Here is a 19,681-nt window from a genome sequence, read left to right on the forward strand (position 1 = left end):
ATGTGTGTAAACAGTCTCAGAATCTATATAATGATTCTTCCTGGTTTAGTTACCGCTCCCCTATAGTTAAGGTTCTGAGTGGATAAGGAGAAAGGGAGTAAACTTCAGGCTATTCCAAGTAACACCACTATTTTACAAATAATTAATAATATTTTTGAAATGTAGCCTAAATACTAAGTATGTGCAGAGGTAGTTGGACTGGTTACAGTATTCTGCCAGATATTGACTGGCGAGAACAAACTATATTCCTGTATCTGGCATCCTAGCCTAGTCCTGCCCTGCAAATCACCCCAAGTGGTAATAGCGGTATGGAAATCCTTCACTTGTTATTTTCCATTTGCAGGAAAAACTGTAAAAGTAATCAGCGTGACAGACCAAAACAACACTGGAATGGCCAAGAAGGGGTTCCAATGTAAACATGGACCTGCTGCTGTGATGTTATATTGTAGCATTTTAAGCAGATTATGTAAGCTTCCTATGAAATACAATCACTTTCATAATGGTATATATTTAAATCTTTTAAAAGTCTGTATTTTAAGTTAAACGTTCACTGTGAACATTTTAGTTCTTCTTTTTTGGTAATCAGTGTTCACAAAAATGTAAAAACTAGGTGGCATAACTCAAATGATGTTATGCAAAACCAGCAGTAAACATGAGAATCCCGAAACTCAGGTAACAGTCAAACGTCCAGAAACGCGTTGAGATTACTTTTAATTCATTTTATTTTATCCTGCATAAAGATTTTGGATCCCGACTCTACTCCTGACGTTTGACTGTTACCTGAGTTTCGGGATTCTCATGTTTACTGCTGGTTTTGCATAACATCATTTGAGTTATGCCACCTATTTTGTAAGTGTTCTACTTTTCATTATTAAATTTTGATAAAAGATATTGCACCATTTGGGTCTCTGCCTATATATTCCAGATTATAAGAAGAACTCAAATCCTATGGTCTTTTTGATGAGCCTCTCATACTGCTATTCTTGTGAGTGCATTTCACACCAACAGTATTAAGTGTGTATTTTTTACTACACTATTATGGTTGTTTTTGTGTTTTCCACATGTCCTTGCGCCCCAACCTTTGAAGTTTATAAGAACGCTCTAGAGGTTGTGCCAGTATTTGAATATACGGTATTATGAAAATGCATTTTAGAAGAAAAATACAATTGTAAATATGAGCGTTTGGCTTGGCCATGCTTAAAAGAAAATGGTACATTTTATTCAGCATGACGGCTAAATTGCAACAACTGACAAATGTATGATAATCAATTTCAGGGGTCAGGCCACTGGATTTTATATACAGTTAAATAAAAATATATAAAACCTGCCAAGCCCACAGAACAGTACATATGGTAAATGAAAGATCTCTTACACCTTGTGTTACTCCATACAACTAATGCAACTCTGTCCATTGGGGCTCAGATTATATTTAAAGATACAGAGCACAATTTCCACTCCACACAGTTATTGAGGTCTTTCTGTTAAAAAAACCCCTAGCAGCAAATAAGAGATGTCCATGATTTGCTTTGGAGTTTCACACCTCCACTAGACAAAGTGTTAAGTAACGTGTTCCAAAATGCAGATGATGAGAGCTTTAACGTGGTAGCACCTCAACTTTAACAAGTTTCCGAAGAACTGTTCCGGATGAAGTGGTCCGACATTTCCTTCAGGGCCCGGTACCGATGAGAGATTGTATTCTTCACTTCTTTTGGGAGCTCTGCATACCTGTAATAAAAGGAAGTGAAATGTATCAGCGGGTCCACGGATTTATTAAATATTCTTCAACTATTATCTTAGTTTCCTGTTGTACAGGCAGGTTTGTGTGTGTAACCATAAGCATATTCCAAGCCTTTAAGGGAATGAGTGAGACGAGTGAATTTTAAATTTATAGTAAGAGTTAGGCTTGGCTCTTGTGCAGCTCAACAAACCAAGCCTGGGACCTTGTGCCGCAAGGGTTGACGTGTTGTATGCGCTAGTGTCTATTATCAGCGCATTAGTGGTTAATATACAAAACTGACCAGAAGCCATGCAATATTTTAAGGAAGACATTGTGGAACAAACTGTCAATGTTATAGTATCAAAACCAGACACTTCCAACCCATCCTAATTAATCATATGAATGCCCAGAAACAGACTTTTAACAGCTTTTAAAAGATGTGAGATAACCACACAAAAAGCAGAAGGAACAGTCAAACTTGTCAACTGATTGCCATCTAAATGTATACGACAGTGCTGCATTAATGCAATGCCGAAGAGTTTTTGTAGCACATTGCTAATGTGTATTAAATTCAGTAAAAGTGTGACCCCTAGTGGTCAGACTGTATAGAGCAGCACTATATACACTTACGTTTGTTCAAAGCCATCTGGCTGGAAACAAGGATCCCAACCAAAATCCCTGGGACCTCGTGGAGCTACTATTTGTCCCTATGATTAAGAAGACAGGAAACAAACAACATTGTTAATTTCTCCCATAGTTGAAAACATCTCAATGGTTTGCAGCAAAGCACCCAACACCTAGATTACTGCAAGAGCCTGCTAAAAACAGAGCTAACGCTCATTACGAGGCTTCATGAAGAATTTGCATGTGGTCAAACAAATAGAATCAAAACACCAATTTTCAGTCTAAAGGATCTGTTGTGTTCATATTCATTGGTTAATTACATTATTAAAAACCTACCAAAATGCAGAGAATAGGTGAATTTCCAAGTTGCCATACAAGCCAAGATATTATGACCCCTTTGGTGTTCTATAAGCCACGCTAGTTATGAGCAAGTCTCGTAGTTCAGTTTCTTTCCTTTTTGCTCTTGCATTAAAGGAAGGCAATCGAATGATGTAAATTTTGCCAGCGGAATAAAAAAATGCACTTACAATTTAAGTGTGTTTAGCTGAAACAAAGGATGTTTATAATAATTAACCACTTTGATAATAACTGGAGTAACATCTCACATGGCTGATCTACCTATTCCTGTTTGGTCAAAATACATTTAATGTGGCTAATGAATGGGTGTCTGAGATTTGACAGATGCTAGTAAGCTGGGGTGTGTGTGGATGTGTACATGATGATTCTGTATATGAGAAAACACCCTCATTGCTCCCCAGAAGCCACCAGATTACACAGAAAGATGCTTTTTTATTTCAGTCAAAATTAATATTTCCCAATTCTTGCCTTTTAAAGGATATACTGTGGTACAGTGCTGCTTTTCAAAATGGGTTAACTGAATATTGTACCAGAAAAGGTCAACTAGCCAAGGGTTTCATTTAGTGTTATTCTACTATAAAATAAATAAAACGAGTCAATAAAGAAAATCACAAGAATGTGGATTAACAAGCAAACTTCAGTGTATAACTTACTCGGCGGAAACTAGCCTTTTGAAATTTGTAGCACTGATTGCACGGTTTAATGTTAATATATAACTAAATTGAAAAATAAAATCCTTATACAAACCATAGTTTTGCCTCTAAACAGCAGCACAGGGTCATCTGGGTTTCCAGTGCTGTAGGCAAAAGTACAGAGGGCATAGGCAGATTTGTCCTCAAATCCAGCTAACATACGGTGCAGGCCTGTATATAAATCGGAAAGGAGAGGTTTAAAAATTGGCATCATAATGTTAACTTGGATACTTTCAAATCTGGATAATATGTTAATTGGCATTTAAACATCCCATGTGCGGGTAAAAATGAAAAAAAAATTATTTGATAAAATGTTACTACTTGAAAGTACCGTATTTGCTCGATTATAAGACGATTATAAGGCAATTCGCGTAGGCAACTTCCGGGGCGGTCAGAGAGAACACACCGGGAGTCAAATGGGGGGCATAAGGCATTTCTGTAGGCAGAGTGTTCTATGAAATGCCTTTTAACCCCCTTAATGCCACTCTGCCTCCAAAAATGCCCTTTAACCCTCTATATGCCACTCTGCCTCCTGAAATGCCTTATACCTCCCTATATGCCATATAGGAGTATAAGGCATTTCTGGAGTCAGAGTGGCACATAGGGGGTCAAAAGGCATATCATGGGGCACAGTGGCATATAGAGGGTTAAAAGGCATATCGTGGGGCACAGTGGCATATAGAGGGTTAAAAGGCATATCATGGGGCACAGTGGCATTTAGAGGGTTAAAGGCATTTCTGGGGCAGAGTAGCAAGCCTGGGGGCAGATTTGCATAACTGGGGGGGGGCAGGTATGAAAATAAAAGGAAATAAAACAAAATATTTTTCTCAATGATAGCTTTTATTAAAATAGTTTACATGAATTAACATTTACTGGTAAAACTTTTTTCGTATAGGGTCGTCTTATATTCAGGCTTTCTTTTTTTCCCCTAAATTAATATTCAGATTTTGGGGGGTTGTCTTATAATCAGGGTCGTCTTATAATCGATCAAATACGGTATATTTAAAGTGTATTTACATTGACCAATAGACCATGAAAAATAATCAAAACCTGTATTAAAAAAAGAGTGAAAAAGACAGAGAAATAACATAATATTATGCAGCTTTCTAAAACTAACTAGCTCTACTTAAGTTACTCCACTAACTGGTATTGGAATATAGCTATATTGCAAAATTATGTACGCTCCTGAAATAAGTTTTAATGATAAAAGCAGCATTTTAAAAGGGGAAATGATTTTGGAATGCATTAAGGGGTAACCCCCTTATCTATGTGTACAGACATAATATCAGTGGTGATTAATGCATTTTTAAATACAGATGCATTTTAAACAATGTTAATAAAAGAAAACCATACTCTATATTGTGTGTGACAGAATGACAAATGATTATTAGTTATTGGCGGTCCCGATACCCTTGGAAATCCTACCTTCTGGTTTTAATTTTTCAAGAAACCATTTTCTGGAAGAAATCAAAGAAAGAAAACCATTGAGAGGAAGAACACGTATCACATAGTATTACATCTTTTTTTTCATGTATTAGTTCAGATATATAATTTAAAAATATATTGTAATTTATTGCATGGATACAGTAATTGTACTCAAGACCACAACACAAAATATAATTTGTTTTTATATTGGCGTGTTTTAATAAATATACAGTAAATGTGGTTTTAAAAGGTATGTAAATGCCACAAATAAAGCATTTGGAGTTTCTTTGAACGTTGTTGTTACTCACATGTAAGGGCCAGGAAGGCCACCCAAAGCACCGAAGCACAAGCAGGTATCCTCTACTATAACTGGGCCTTGAATCTGTAAATTTCATAAGCAAAATTTCACAACGATTAGTATTAGGCTACAGTAGCAAGGTTATTAACTGGTAGGAACAGTTTATATCTTCCTAAAGAATTATTTAACCAACACAGGTCAATTGTATGCCACTTTTTTTTTAGCATCTTACATATCCATAGGTGGCAGAAAAATGTCAACTAAATACCAAATTTCTGCAATGAGGTGCACTAAACAAAGAGGTAGCCAGAAGAAGCTAAAGAGGCTGTGGTCTGATACCACCCAGTCTGCCCCCCCCCCTTTTAGACTCAAATCTTAATCGATCCTTGTTCTCACCTTAGATTCAAGAAAGCCATATGCCTATGCTACACATTTTAAAATTCCCTTACTGTGTTAACCTCTACCACTTCTGCTGGGAGGCTGTTCCACTTATCTTTCACCCTCTAGGTAAAGTGAAACTTCCTGACCTTTGTTTTAACATTTCACTCCACTGAAATAAATATGTTTCTATCACAATCCCTCTCTCGCTTCTCTCCTCCAAGCCTTCAGATTACTGAAAGTGCCAAAAGTCACACAAAAAAAGTCCTAAGAAGCAATTTGAATTTGTATCCACCGACACTGCTTTCCCAAAGTTTTTAACAAATCTTACAATGAACCATAGTTTTGGTAAAAAAAAAAAAGCTATAAAAATAGACCTAAGAAGTTATATAAATAAAATCTTCCAAAAGACGAAAAGAACAGTAAAAGCAAGAAATTAAATGAAAAGAATACCTGTCTTGCAGCCTCCTTGCATTTTTGGACTGAAATCTCATCAGGTTCACCCTGGTATTCTGGTACTATATGCGAACGTAAAAGAACCCGTGTGAATGAATGAATTTTCAATTAGATACATTTTGTTTATATACTATAAAGACTTACAGTCAATTTTCTTTGCCACCAATTTGCATGGAAATCTATCGCCAAGGATCTGAATGACCTGTGAATGAAATGCAGAGTACAGCTAATACTATAATCCGATAACTTCAATGCTACACACACAGTAATATAATGTAATACGTGATCTAGATAAGCAAAGGCCCTTCTTTAAAAATAGTTGGCAGATAAGAAGTAGACAAGACACTATATATATATATATATATATATATATATATATATAAATATATATATATATAAAATCACTACGACATAGACACCTATCGGATGAGGAATTATTAAATAATATCAACATATTGATATTTTTGATATTTTCTGTCATCCATGCAAGCGCGCATTAACTGTGTGAATATCTCTTTCCTTGGTGGGGCAGACCTACAGGAAGCTAATTTAGGATAGCCTTGAGATGCAGAGAGATAGCACTTAGCAGACAGGATACATCTTCCGAAGGGTTTTATTGGGGTTGTCCAGGCTTTTCATACACACACCACATGGGGATGGAAAAAAAAATCACCAACAGGGGATTGATTATAATTCTGTTCTTCAACGGTGAAGAGTGTCTGGTTGAAGACGACATAACATTAGAATTCGCATTACATTAACAGATTGGCACTCTCCTCTCACCTAATACTCATTGGAGTAGAAACGCATCAACACAAACAACGTAAACAGATTTGCCCCATGGTGTAACACTTTACAATATTGGCTTTCTTCCAGCCTACGCTATGCCGTCCAGGGATACAGGCTGCAAAAGGTCAGGAGTAAGCACCAAGATTGTTCACGGTTGACATTTACTGGGGTCTGTGGTGGGCCATTTAATGATGTTCTATTGACCTTCGCAAACCTTGTCACTGACATTGGTGTCCTTGTACGGACACTTTGCCTATCCCTGCAAGAGGTCACCTGATCCATATGCATTTATGTGTGTGACATGATAATATATATTGTGTGGAGGAGTAGAGGTTTGCGCCAGATGCATGGCTTGTTGCTTTGAGGAGTTTGAGCCAACTGGCGGTAAGCCTCACTATCCTCCTGACAGTGGCCCTTGGGGCGGTTTGCGTAGCCATTGCCATCTGTCCCACACTGGCTCTGGCAATGTTTGGCCCCAGTTGCCAAACTCTAACCCACAGTAGTTTGACAGGCAGCGTCCCCCACAAGTAACAGATCCCCACCACACATGGAGCATGTCAATCCATTCCTTAACGAATTTGTTCATTTTAGTCATTCGGAAGCCAAACACAAAGTGAAGTCAGTAACCAGCAGACATGACAGCTACATACATGCCATTTACTGCACAGGATACACTGACTGCTATTTATTCCGAATCAGGAACTCAGATCTACGCGATAAGGAAATATTTAAAGTCTAGCGCTGTGCTGATGCCGCATTACGGATACTGCCTTCTGTGTACTAATAGGTGCTACATGCAGGTTCATTTTACATCAGACTCATTCGGCGTAACCGTTATGTAATACTTGTAGATAACGACCATTCTACCTCCTCAAGCTTCTTGGCATTCCCTGTCACAAAGACAACACTCCTGCCTGCTAAAGCTGCCATCGCCGGTTTCGCGGTTATTGAAGTACAACACGCGTTAGACAAGCTCCACCCACTTCCGGGTTCACATACTCCGCCTTCACATACATCTACCAATGAGAAAGCACTCCGGCGATCGTTTAGTCAATGAGAAGAAGGCTGTAGGGGATTTTGTCAGCTGACTGCCGGAGCTCCGGAAGTGTTTATCTGTTTCCTCCACGTGTGCTGAAGGGACCCTTCACAGGCACTGTGTTGGCAGCCCAGAGCGTAGGCTTACCATGAATCTACTTCCCAAGAACACCAAGGAGTTCGCATCAACCGAGTATTGGGAACAGTTCTTCAGGAAACGGGGGGAGCGATCCTTCGAGTGGTATGGCGGCTACCTAGAGCTGTGCGGAGTACTACACAAGTACATCAAACCTAAGGACAAGGTGTGTCCTCGCATCTCTAGGGCTGCCTGTAAATATTAGCAAAGCGCAAACTAGCATACGTGCAGCGTGTACGGGTTATGATATTTGCTATGTGTTAAGGCAGACGTCCAAATGGCAATATAATATCTGCATCGTTTATTGTCCATAATAAATAAAATATTTAATTGAAACCTGAGATTATATACAAACTGTTTCCACTTGCTCTTAGTTTGTCAAACTCCACTGTGTTTTCATTCCAAATAAAAAAACATCTCTCAGCTAGGATCCAGAGGAATTATGAATTTGAGCTACAGCTTTACCAATGGCATTACAGATATGTACATATTATATATTGCCTGTTCTGCTAATATCATCCATCTTGCTATATAATGCGGGCCACTAAAATGCATTTAATGATTATGAAAGCTGAGAGGCCCTTTTAAAGCATGTTGCGTCCCACAGTTTCCCCCCTCATATGCATTTGCCTCTTCTCTGCCCCCCCCCCCCGCTATGCCCTGTGCAGATGTGTTTCACGGACCACATCTCCCTGCGCGTGATGTACTCACCACGAGTCTTTACCAGTGATTAATCGGATAACGCAGAGGGGGCTATTCAGCCTCCCATGTGGGGAGCACTCCTGTTTTCAATGTGTGCTCTTTCTGCCACTGGCTGGCTGCACTAAGCATGCAAATGCTCAGTTAAATATCCTAAGTTTTTTTCCTCTTTGGCAGGTTTTAGTGGTGGGCTGTGGTAACTCCGAGTTGAGCGAGCGACTCTATGATGCTGGATGTCAAAACTTGAGTAATATCGATGTGAGTGAGGTTGTCATCCGTCAGATGAGCGAGCGTAACGCCAGCAGACGTCCTATTATGACGTTCCAACTCATGGATGTCACGCAAACTACATTCAGTGACTCCCACTTTCAAGCAGTCCTGGACAAGGGTACTCTGGATGCTATCCTGACTGACACAGAAGCGAGAACTCTGGAAACGGTCCACAAGATGTTTTCTGAAATTGGTAGAGTGCTGCAGTGTGGAGGACGTTACGTGTGTGTCTCTCTGGCTCAAGCCCATGTGCTGGAGACATTGGTAAGACAATTTTCCCAAGGAGGATGGATGGTTAGAGTTCATCAGATTTCAGAGGGCAGCAACAAAGAATCTGGCAGCAAATTCCCCATGCCAGTCTTTGTCTTTGTGATGACAAAAGTTAGGCAGGTGCCTGGCTTCCCTCAAGTTTTGGAAATGATGTCCGATGAGGAAGGAGTAAAGCCTGTGAGATGTAAAAGCCCGGAAGAGCTAATGGAAGCAGTGAAGGAACGGCAACGTTATGCTCTGTTGAAAACGAGACTGAACCAGAACCAAAGCTCTCAGGAGGTGTCGCTGGACTTGTGCGATGGAGACACTGACAAGAGTCGTTACACTTTCTACGTTGTAGACAGTCCAACAATTAGATTAGCCCACAGTAATCATTTTGCCATATTTATCAGTGAGTATGTGATGCGGGCCTCATCTGAGGTGTTGTTGCCTTAGAAGTAATGTCCGCGTGCAAATTGAAAATGGTGATTTACTCTCCTGGGTTAAGTAAATCAGTGTAAAAAACGAGCACACATACTTACATGTACTAATAAACTATTGCTGACAAGATATATTTTTAAACTAAATAAAATACCCATATTTTTAGGGTATTTAAAAGAAATATAGTTTGTGTGTGTAGGAAGTAAAAATAATAATAGACTTGTGTGCCCTACCTTCTCCACCAATTGCTTTCGTGTCCTTGTCTCCTTTTCCTCAGCTTTGCTTCTTCCTCTCTGTCTTCTTTCTTGATCTGCTTCTCTCGCTATCCACTGTGTTATCCAGGCCTCCTGGAGCACTTCCACAACAGGGTGGATGAATGCGGGGAGGTTGTCCCCTGTGGGGGTGTGCTCCAAGAGGCCAGAAAAATACAGATGGATCTGTGGAGAAAGAAAAGTGTTTCTGTGTTTCTCTTTCTCTGTGAATTATTCTGGCGTTTTGGAGTACTTCAGCAAAGGGGTCGAGCCACAGGGCACTCCATGGAGACAACCGCTCCTCTATTCCTCCAATCAGGGCTGTAGAAGCCCTCCAGGAGGCTAGGTTAATGGAGCGGATAGCTGAGAGAAACCGACCAAAAACAAGCGTTTGGTGGAGATTGTAGGAGTGAGAGTGAAAAAAACAATGAAATGCAAAAAAATGTGTAGCTCTCTGATTTATCTATTTTTTTTTTTTTTTTTTTTTAGTTGGGGGCCCTCTTTGTTTTTGTACTTTCATGTGAATTAATGAAATTGGCAAATTCCAATGAACAAATCTAGAAATGAATACAGTGGTGCAACAGCCAATTTCCTAGAATTCTAGGAATAACATAATCCAGACTAATGCCTTTATCAACAACAGTCCTATCTTGGTTTACAAGGTGATTCTTATGTAACTGACTTCTATGGTGATGGCAGGGAGGTTAGTTTATCCCCACCACATAAATCATTTTTTTCCTTTTTCATAATATTTATTGGGATTAGACGTTTGCAGTGTATTTTATTTCCCATTTTTTTATGTAACTGGTGAATGTTATAGTTATTTTCTGTTTTGCTGTGCAGGAGAGATGCCTATTGCTGTAGTGTCACATGTACAGATGTTTGGGGTAACAGTTTTCTCTGTATAGAACAGTCATTAAAAGGGAGTTTATTGATCTGTGGCATAATATTGATTGCTTTTACAACTAGTGCAAGCAAGAGAAAACAAACACCATGCTAGAACCCACTTGTGAGCCCACCTGATTCTCCTTTGGATTATAATGTGTTTAAAGTGTTTTTTCAGAGCAGTGCTTCAGTGTCAGGTTTACAGTTTTCCAAATAGTAATTTGTTCATGCAAAATAAACACGCCAAATACTTTTTTATTTATTTATTTTTTATTGCATATTTAATTTTTCTTTTTAAATTGTACATTTTCTAGTCCCTCACGGCAGAGAAACAGAGTGGCTTTTTGGATCGGAGAAAGGGCGGAAGCAGCTTGCAGGAAGTGTTGGATTTCGTCGACTGATAATTGTTGCCTTGCACAGGGACCAGCAGTATGATGGCATGGAAGCTATTCAAGCTGAGCTATCCGCTAAAGTCCTCGAACTAGCTCCTCCAGGATTGCCAGATAACCAACAGGTACACGAAATCTCCTATTTGTTATCAATATATCCTGTTTGCTGGAAGCCTTGGGAAATATTTTTTGCCTATGCCCGACGAGGTATAGAGCTTCTCTAAGATCAGTGGTGATGTCTTTCCTCCTTGGCATTGTGTTGACACACTTGGGTGCTCCAGGCCAACAAACTGCCAAATCTTCGGCTTTTATAGATGTGGTCAAACTTACTGATGATCAGTTAATCAAAGGCATTTAATTAGCAGCACCTGTCTGCTGCTTAGCATCTTAATTCCTATGGATGCAGTAAGAGTGTACTCCACTTTGGCTTTATTTTTGTTGAATAAATCATGACACAGTGTGATATATCATGTGTTGTTAATCTGAGGTTCTATTTATCTAATTTTTAGACCTGCTAAGGAACAGATAATTGTTATGTCCTCATATGTAATTCCATTAAATTCAAGGAGAGTGTACTTTCTTTTTCACACAACTATATATTTGTTTTAGGTCATGTAAACCACTAGTGGCCTAGATCATTTTCTTTTTCCATTTAGTTTTTTGATTCACATTTTTCTTTTTGCACACATTATTATACTTCAAAGCTGGGACTAAAGTATTCTCTCCTCTCCCCCAGGTCCCCTTTTTATCAGCTGGTGCTGACATTGGAATCCGTACAGTACAGTATCGGGGCAAGAGCCAACTAAGTGGCGAGTATGTGGTGGAGGATGTTAAAGGAGATGGAACAAGCTATTTCCGGCGTCTTATATTTCTCAGCAATCAGAATGTAGTGCAGTCTGAGGCCCGGCTACTTCCAACCAGTGGTAAGACCTTGTTTAGCCGTAATTATTTTCTCAAATCCCCCCCTGCAGTGCAGCTTCTTAATTCTTCATCATTGCTAATACTGCAGCAACACTTTAGTTAGCATAGGTGAATCAGCCAGGAAGGTTTAGTCTTCTCCTTCTTTTTTTTGACTGTGCTTTTTACATGGTCACCCTTTTGACCACATATGAGTAGATCCTTAAAATCTGCATCCATAATTTCTTGTGTTCTGGGGTACAGCTGCTAAAACAAATCTACTCGATAACTTTCCTGATTGATCTCAGTATTCTACCTTTGTGTGACAAAACACTAGGTCAGAAGAAGAAGAAAAAAGACAAGAAGAAAATGACACAGCAAAATCCATCTGAAGGATCAACGCCACTCACGCAGCGTGTGATCGACAAAAGCTACCTGTGCTGTGAGCATCACAAGGCAATGATCTCTGGGCTGTCCCTGCTGGCTAACAAAGGGCTACTGCCAGGTATTGTAAGCGCTGTGTGGAGGAGGCTATAAACTGCTTGAGGTCTGCCACATTAGTGTCATTGCAATGTGTTTTGCAACCTTAATTGGATATTGCTTTTTCCTGTTGAAGTATTAAGAAGTACATTATTTCCATTGACAGAAAATCCCATATCTGTTCTGGTGATCGGGCTGGGTGGGGGCAGCTTGTCCCTCTTTATACATGACTATTTCCTGGGTTCCCGAGTTGAGGCTGTTGAAATTGACCTGTCTGTGCTGGATGTGGCCTGTCAGTGGTTTGGTTTTTCTCAAGATGAACGGATGGCCGTGCACATCGAGGATGGCTTAGTGCATATCAATAACCTGGCAGAGAAAGGTAATGGTTGTGTGTGTCCATTTCATTTTCTTCATTCTGATTGATAGACATCTGGTTTGTTTTATACACCATATTCATGACCATGTGATAGGAGACACGTACAAAAAGGCGATTCACTACATTTATCTGAGAATTATAAATCTCACCAATTACCGTGCAAAGAAACTTGTTAGGTGGCTGTGTCCACTATGTTTATGTCTTTCAAGATAGTGTAGCTACTTTCTTCTCTGGAACCATTAAAAATGTCACTTTTAATTTAGCTTGTCTATCTACTGCATCAATCTACAATGTTTTCCTATAGTTTCTGTGTGAAGCTATTCCCAGAGATTTCATATCCTTTCATTGACTTAAAGAGAGATTTTACAAACTGCTACCTCATACATGTTGTTTGTCGTAATGTAAAATGTCACGTCTAATCTTTATATACCTGAACAGTGAAATTTAGCTACAACGGGCAAAGGTTAAATGATGAGTTAATAGTCAAGGAAAAAAAAAAATAACAAAAAATACAACATTTGTGTAAGTGCAAACTTTTTTTTTTCTTCATGTGCCAAGTTAGAAATGATTGCCATAATTCTTTCTGTATTTTGAAATATGCCCACCGGTTTTGGTTTCACACCATACCTCCTCCCTTTCCAGGTGTGCCTGGTTATGATGTGGTGATGTTTGATGTTGACAGCAAAGACTCGAGTGTTGGAATGAGCTGCCCACCACCTGCCTTTGTAGAAAGGGGTTTCCTGCAGAACGTACGCAAGATCCTAAAGGACGATGGTAAGGTTTAAATGATGTGCATCAACCCTACATTGTTCGTATTTTGTACAATAAAGACCATAATTGCTGTTGGTGTTTTTACCATATGTATGTTCCACTGTAACTTGCCACTTACTGCTAACCGCACCTCCTTCCGGATGCAGCGGAAGTTGTCTACACGAATTGCGTAGACGTCTACCTGCTGCCCGGACAACACAGAATTACCAGTAAGTTGGGGGGGCATAAGACAGGAGAATCCAGGTCCCCTGCAGCGTTGCGGGGGATCTGGATCTTAGTCTCATAGTCAGACCTATTTGAGGTCTGATTATAAGACGACCCCGATTATAAGACGAGGGGTATTTTTCAGAGCATTTGCTCTGGAAAAAACCTTGTCTTATAATCAAGCAAATACGATATATATATATATATATATAAATCAGAACCTGACACTTAATGGACTTTATTAAACTGACCTTTATCACAATTCCTTAACTGTAGTTATCCTGACTTGTATGTGTACATATACAACATATCACAATCCTTTTTCACTGCCTATGGTGCCATCATTGTTAGTAAAGTTTGTCTTTTCTCCTTAGGCATCTTCATTTTGAACTTAGTATGTCGTGACCCAGTGCTGAGAAACCAGGTGGTGAAAGTTCTCCATGAAGATTTTCCTCTAATTTATGCTCAAAAAATTGAGGAGGAAGTGAATGAAATTCTGTTTTGTCGTCCAATTTTGGAGAAAAAACTGAGCGCCTCAGAACTAATAGAATCTGCAAAAAATATGGAGAAACATTTACGGAAACCCGGAGTTCTTTGGGACCCTAGTTATAATCTGGCCGATATGTTGAAGTCTGTAAAGATAGTTTGAGATGGAGTATATTGGCTACATATCTCATAGCTATATTTGAAATGAAATTCATTCTACAGAACCATCTTGTATTCTTTTTGGTACATCATGCAAAGACTGGCATTGGAACAGCACATTTGTTTACAGATCCAGAAAGGGGAGAAATTACGGATGTGTTGCGCAATAAACTACTGCATCACATGTGCTGTATATGAGGCACGGACTGCCTTAATATTGTATATAATCAACTGGTCAATAATGGTTTCCGCAAAGAAAACAAAAACACATTGTCTTGCTTTTATTAAAAATGCTAAAAAGTTACAAGATCCTTTCTCAAATCGGTATTATCAAGTAATGTATAAAGTTACCAGGTTTGTACATACATTCCTACATAATCTAGAAATGGATTATGCTCATACTAGTAGGAAAGGGCATGTTGTAAAACAAGATTGAGGAAAAACAATACCCAAGCTGTGGAAAAAGGCTTAACAGAACTTAAGGAGCAGTATGAGAGGCAAATTAGAAAATGTGACCAAAAATAGAGGCTTATCCTATACAAAATGTAACAAATAAGGGAAGACTGTTGTAATGAAGAAAACAAAGTTTAGTTTGGGATACTGATGTATAAATACACACTATTGTGATGTAAATCACCAAATGCTGGATCAATAAATCAGGGGCAATAGACAGGAGGCAATCAGAACTTTAACTGCGTAGCTTTTCTATGTTTTTCAGATCACAAATGGTCTTTCGATACTGCTGTTCCATAGGAGCATGGCATTGAGTATGACTTGTTCCCCATAAGCTGCAGAATTGAAATGGTTAACTCCTCATGTGTTAGGGGAGGGTCAGGGCTGTCTCCCACACTCGAATGAGGAGTGAAGAAACTCCCTGAAGGTGGCTGGCAGGTTACCAGCGATCGCATTGTTGGACCTACAACCCTTCAACATGATACAGGAACAGTCCTGTTAACCCAGAGAAGGACTGGCAAGTAAAACCAAATGTCCACTGGCCGATGCTTGCCAAGTTGTGCCAACCCTGTTTGATGAATCTGGACGGACCTGAGGGTATTACCCCATTGTGCTAACCTATAGGTAGAAGAGGCAGACTGGTACTCAAGCTTTCAGTAATCGACTCTGCAATTAGCTATTGTGTCACTAGATGGCAATAACGTGTTCGCTAAGCAGCTGTTAAGATGGTCCACTTATCTACAGCAGAAAACACTTTGTTACTCCAGATGTTACTTAACCCCTGGATGACAAATAAGTGTACTTGTCATATCTGCATTGCACTGCACCTCCTTACAAGGCGCAGTGCGGCAGCCGTTCCATAGCTGCGGCTGGGTAAACCCGGTTTTAGAGATTGGTAATAAAACCAGGGTTCCTGAACGAGCTCCCTCTCTGTAACCACCACCGAGTGTTGCCCGCCACAAGCTTAATGTACCCCCAAAAGAACGACATGGTGGGGCAAAGGGCGTCTGTAGCAACGCTGTTCCAATTGTCTGCAGGCATCGCTGCAGTTCCTAGTCGCCATGTAGTTCCATGAATTTTGCGGCTAGGTCCCGGTCAGGCGCACTGAGCTTTTCCTGGCTTGTAGAGCCCCCATAGCTGGCTAGTCCATGGGAGTCTGGTTCTGGCAGACCAGATGGGGGTTCACTGTCACCCTGTGCCCCCCAATGAGCACAGGGTTACTTAGACATAAGAAGGGACTGGGGAGGCAGGTAAGGAGTCTGCCCAGAAATCCAACAGTGCCCTCCCGCAACTAAATAAAATACCCCATCAGCCTTAAAGGGCTAATGTGACATATGTCATCGGGGAATTTTTTTAATTCATATGAATGTCCAGAAATGAGGAGGAACCCCCAACTAAGCCAAAGCAGAGGGTTCTGATTTTTAATTTGTTTGTGATGAGAAGCTTCTTTCTCTACAAATCCATCTGGCATGAGCAGTGGAGATTTGAACCAGCAACCCTTCCAATGTCAGGTTGTTCACCTAACCATCATGCTGCCGGGTGGCTTTTGGATCACTAGTCTTTCTACCTCTCAATGGACGTATGATACCTGTCTGCTTCTACATCACCCGTGGCTCGCTATGGCAATTAAGGGCTTATAAACACCTGGACATAAAAAAAGGGTGTACATACACAGCGCTCTACTCGCTCACCAGCTGCGGTATGAACCTGTATAACCCCTAATTACACTAATAAACATATTAAAAATTATAATAACTTTCTAATATAAATACTCCTAGCTCCTTGCTCAGAGCATTGTGTTCCTGGCCCTGTCACGAAGAATAAAGGCAGTTCTGAAGTCTCTCCATGAACCAATTTCTGGTGCAGATGTTGACCTTCTTCCAACAAGTAGACTTTCTACAATGCCAGAAAATATTTGAGCCAAAGTAAAGCTTCATGTACACATATTAAAAAAACAAAACACATATTACAACAAATGTATAAAAAAAACCCCATAGGCACCAAAATTGCAAACTTCTTGTGTGAGCCACATGCTTTATAAGAGATTGAGTGAGAAATGGCTGTATGAAAAGTGGAATGACGTTTGTGAAATAGTTTTAGAAATGCATGTTTATGACTCATTATGAGTCTGTTTTGGCTATTATGCATACGCAGTCCACATGCGCCCCTGTGGCAGGTTGACCTGACATGCTCTGCCGCAGGCTACCTTGGCAGAAAAGTCCAGCGTTGCCCTGCCATCATCAGGTTGCAGCCACCTTACAGTGCCAGGGCCGCCCAGCCATGGGTTCAAAGTTTAACTTTAACTCCAATGCAATTCGATTTAATGTAAAACATACAAGCAAGAAACCTGACTATTCCCCAAATCAAATTGCGTTGGAAAGATGAGCCACCATTCGTGTGGCACTGAATGGATGTAGACTTCAATTTAGCCATTCACAGCAGTCTTTGCAGCACCGTGAGGATATTAACCGGTACATTATCATGTCACTGCCCAGCGGGCTTACAGAACGCTCCAAATATCTGCCCTCCACACCTTCGCCCTCCGGTACGTTCTTCATTCGCCTGTCCCCGAATAAAGCAGCTCTCGGGATAGAAGACAGCGGCGCCTCTACTGCGGGAGGCTGTTTGACGCGCATGCGCAGTGGACGGCATCGTCTTCCAGCACCAGAGACAGCAGCCAGCGGCGGCGAGCCGGAGGACTCGCAACTGTAAGACGGACAGGACGGTGTGTGGAGCCGCCGTACCGATACACTGGCTTGTGGCAACCATCTCATTACCACAAACCGTCCAGGGGCTCCAGTCGCAAAAGCCGAAGTTCTCTCCACTCCTCCTTCGCTGCATGCGTAGTGGGAAAGAGGTGACTGACACACCCCAGAGTGAGACAGTAGGAGCGGTGCGACAATCGAACTTTTATCTGCCCTCCTCATGGGTAACAGGGGCATGGAGGACCTGATCCCGCTTGTGAACCGGCTGCAGGACGCCTTCAGCTCAATTGGGCAGAGCTTTCACCTGGACCTGCCGCAGATAGCCGTGGTGGGCGGCCAGAGTGCGGGAAAGAGCTCGGTGCTGGAGAACTTCGTGGGCAGGTGAGGGGCGCGGCCAGCGCGAGCGCGCGCGGCTCTGTAGTGAGCAGCAGGAACCGGCCTGCGGTCTCGGTGAGGAGCGCCTTGCAGATTCTCTTGCACCCGTTTCTACTTGTTTTCAGGCCCTCATTATTCTAATGATGTCTTCCAGGATATATTGCGTGCATTTCCTGCGAGGCTGGACTTGCAGCATTTCACTAATATGTTTCTTTGCCTGCTATGCCTCTTGGATTTTACTCCTTGAGGTATTTTATACAGCACTCAGTGAATCTGTGCTTTCTTGGTCACTAAAAACTCTACCTGGCTACCAATGTCCAAATGCTCTTTTGAGCAGTATTCCTCAGTTTTTCTCCTATCCCCTTATGCACTTAGGTCCCTATTCATGTGTTTAGGGGAACAGGGGAACTTTTAGCCTATGGGGTAAGCCCAGCCCTGTGGCCCAGTAATACTGTGACAATTAATTTAATACTTATTTTTTCCCCCCAACAGGGTTAAATGTGATTGTACAGCAGAGTGCTCTGTACAGTGAGGGCAGATTGAGAGCCCCAGCAGAACTCAGTGAGAGGCAATTCTCAACCCAAAAATACCCCCAGTTTTAAAAAACAGAGTAGGATGAAGCCAGGAACTGCTGCGGGAAACCTAAAGGGCTATGACTGGCTTGGTTCACAAATGTAGCCCGTTTATGATACATTGGGGTGTATTCACTAAAAGGAGAGTTGATGGGCCAACACTGGTGTCTCCAGGGTGAAGGGGTAAGCTGACCCTGTAGAATGCATAATTTAGTGTGTGATGAGACTTTGAAGAAATCTTGCAGCTTTAGCTATGTATTATACAGGGTCAGTCAAACTCTTCCTGCAGCACAAGCTAGGGTTGGCCCTTCATCATGTATAATAAAGCTGAAACACAACTCCCCCATCAGTGAATAACAGTGCGGCAGGCGGTGGCTTTACTATAGTGTCATGGTCGAACCAACACACTGGCAAACGATTTCATGAAAATCTCATTCCAGTGTGAGACTGATCGCTGTGTTACTGTGTGATTAGTATAATGATCAGATTGCTGCCTACATTGCTGCTACTACAGCAAATCGCTCTTGTTTTCTTCTTGCCCCTAAAGGAGTTATGTTTATAATAACTAATAATAATAACTTGTATCAATATAGCACCTTTCTCCCAGCGTGGATCAAAGCGCTTTTAGTGCACCTTCTGAGAATTAACCGAATTGGCAGCTGAATAATAGATGTTCTGGTGGTATATGTATGGTTGTAGGGTTGAGGTACTTATGTGGACATTACTTCTGAAAAGGGATCTGAACGGTTATAAAACAGAAGTCATGACAGAGTACTAGTATAAACTTTGGACTATTTTTTTTTGTAATTTTAGAGATTTTCTTCCACGAGGCTCAGGCATTGTAACAAGACGTCCGCTGGTCCTTCAGCTTATAAATTCTACAACAGGTAAGATTATATTTGTGTTTCTTCATGCTTTTACAAAAATAGTTTACATATATATATATATATATATATATATATTTGAAAAGCTGTACACACTTTTTTTGCCTTATTATGCAAATGTTGTATTGGTTGTTTATAAAGTAGAGCAAGTGACAGGAAAACAAATGTGTAGAAGATCGTTTTAGTAGTAGCAAATGCATTTTATTTAAAATATGTTAAATCCAGAGG

General features: G+C 40.6%; 3 protein-coding genes across 3 annotated transcripts in view; 2 read left to right on the plus strand and 1 right to left on the minus strand.

Moving 5' to 3' along the window:
• Positions 1-1,199: 1,199 nt before the first annotated feature.
• On the minus strand, positions 1,200-7,725 carry ITPA (inosine triphosphatase). The gene is made up of 8 exons (XM_053469121.1): positions 7,604-7,725; positions 6,092-6,149; positions 5,945-6,009; positions 5,124-5,197; positions 4,816-4,847; positions 3,446-3,561; positions 2,348-2,424; positions 1,200-1,725 (listed from the first exon to the last, which is right to left on the minus strand). Exons 1-8 carry the CDS (start codon positions 7,664-7,666, stop codon positions 1,617-1,619), a joined length of 594 nt encoding a protein of 197 aa, XP_053325096.1. The 5' UTR covers positions 7,667-7,725; the 3' UTR covers positions 1,200-1,616.
• A 130-nt stretch (positions 7,726-7,855) lies between these two features.
• Positions 7,856-14,771, plus strand: METTL13 (methyltransferase 13, eEF1A lysine and N-terminal methyltransferase). The gene is made up of 8 exons (XM_053469882.1): positions 7,856-8,073; positions 8,784-9,537; positions 11,017-11,216; positions 11,828-12,014; positions 12,326-12,493; positions 12,635-12,847; positions 13,487-13,618; positions 14,194-14,771. Exons 1-8 carry the CDS (start codon positions 7,921-7,923, stop codon positions 14,466-14,468), a joined length of 2,082 nt encoding a protein of 693 aa, XP_053325857.1. The 5' UTR covers positions 7,856-7,920; the 3' UTR covers positions 14,469-14,771.
• Positions 14,772-17,825: 3,054 nt separating this feature from the next.
• Positions 17,826-19,681, plus strand: part of DNM3 (dynamin 3) — an 80,382-nt gene continuing 78,526 nt past the window's right edge. Inside the window, exons 1-2 of the mRNA XM_053469033.1 lie at positions 17,826-18,003; positions 19,383-19,456. Coding sequence (XP_053325008.1) covers positions 17,843-18,003; positions 19,383-19,456 — 235 coding nt within the window. The 5' untranslated portion in view covers positions 17,826-17,842. The remainder of the gene's footprint in view (positions 18,004-19,382; positions 19,457-19,681) is intronic.

The sequence above is a fragment of the Spea bombifrons genome, chromosome 6 (assembly GCF_027358695.1).
Source record: "Spea bombifrons isolate aSpeBom1 chromosome 6, aSpeBom1.2.pri, whole genome shotgun sequence".
In the NCBI taxonomy this organism is placed as follows: domain Eukaryota; kingdom Metazoa; phylum Chordata; class Amphibia; order Anura; family Pelobatidae; genus Spea; species Spea bombifrons.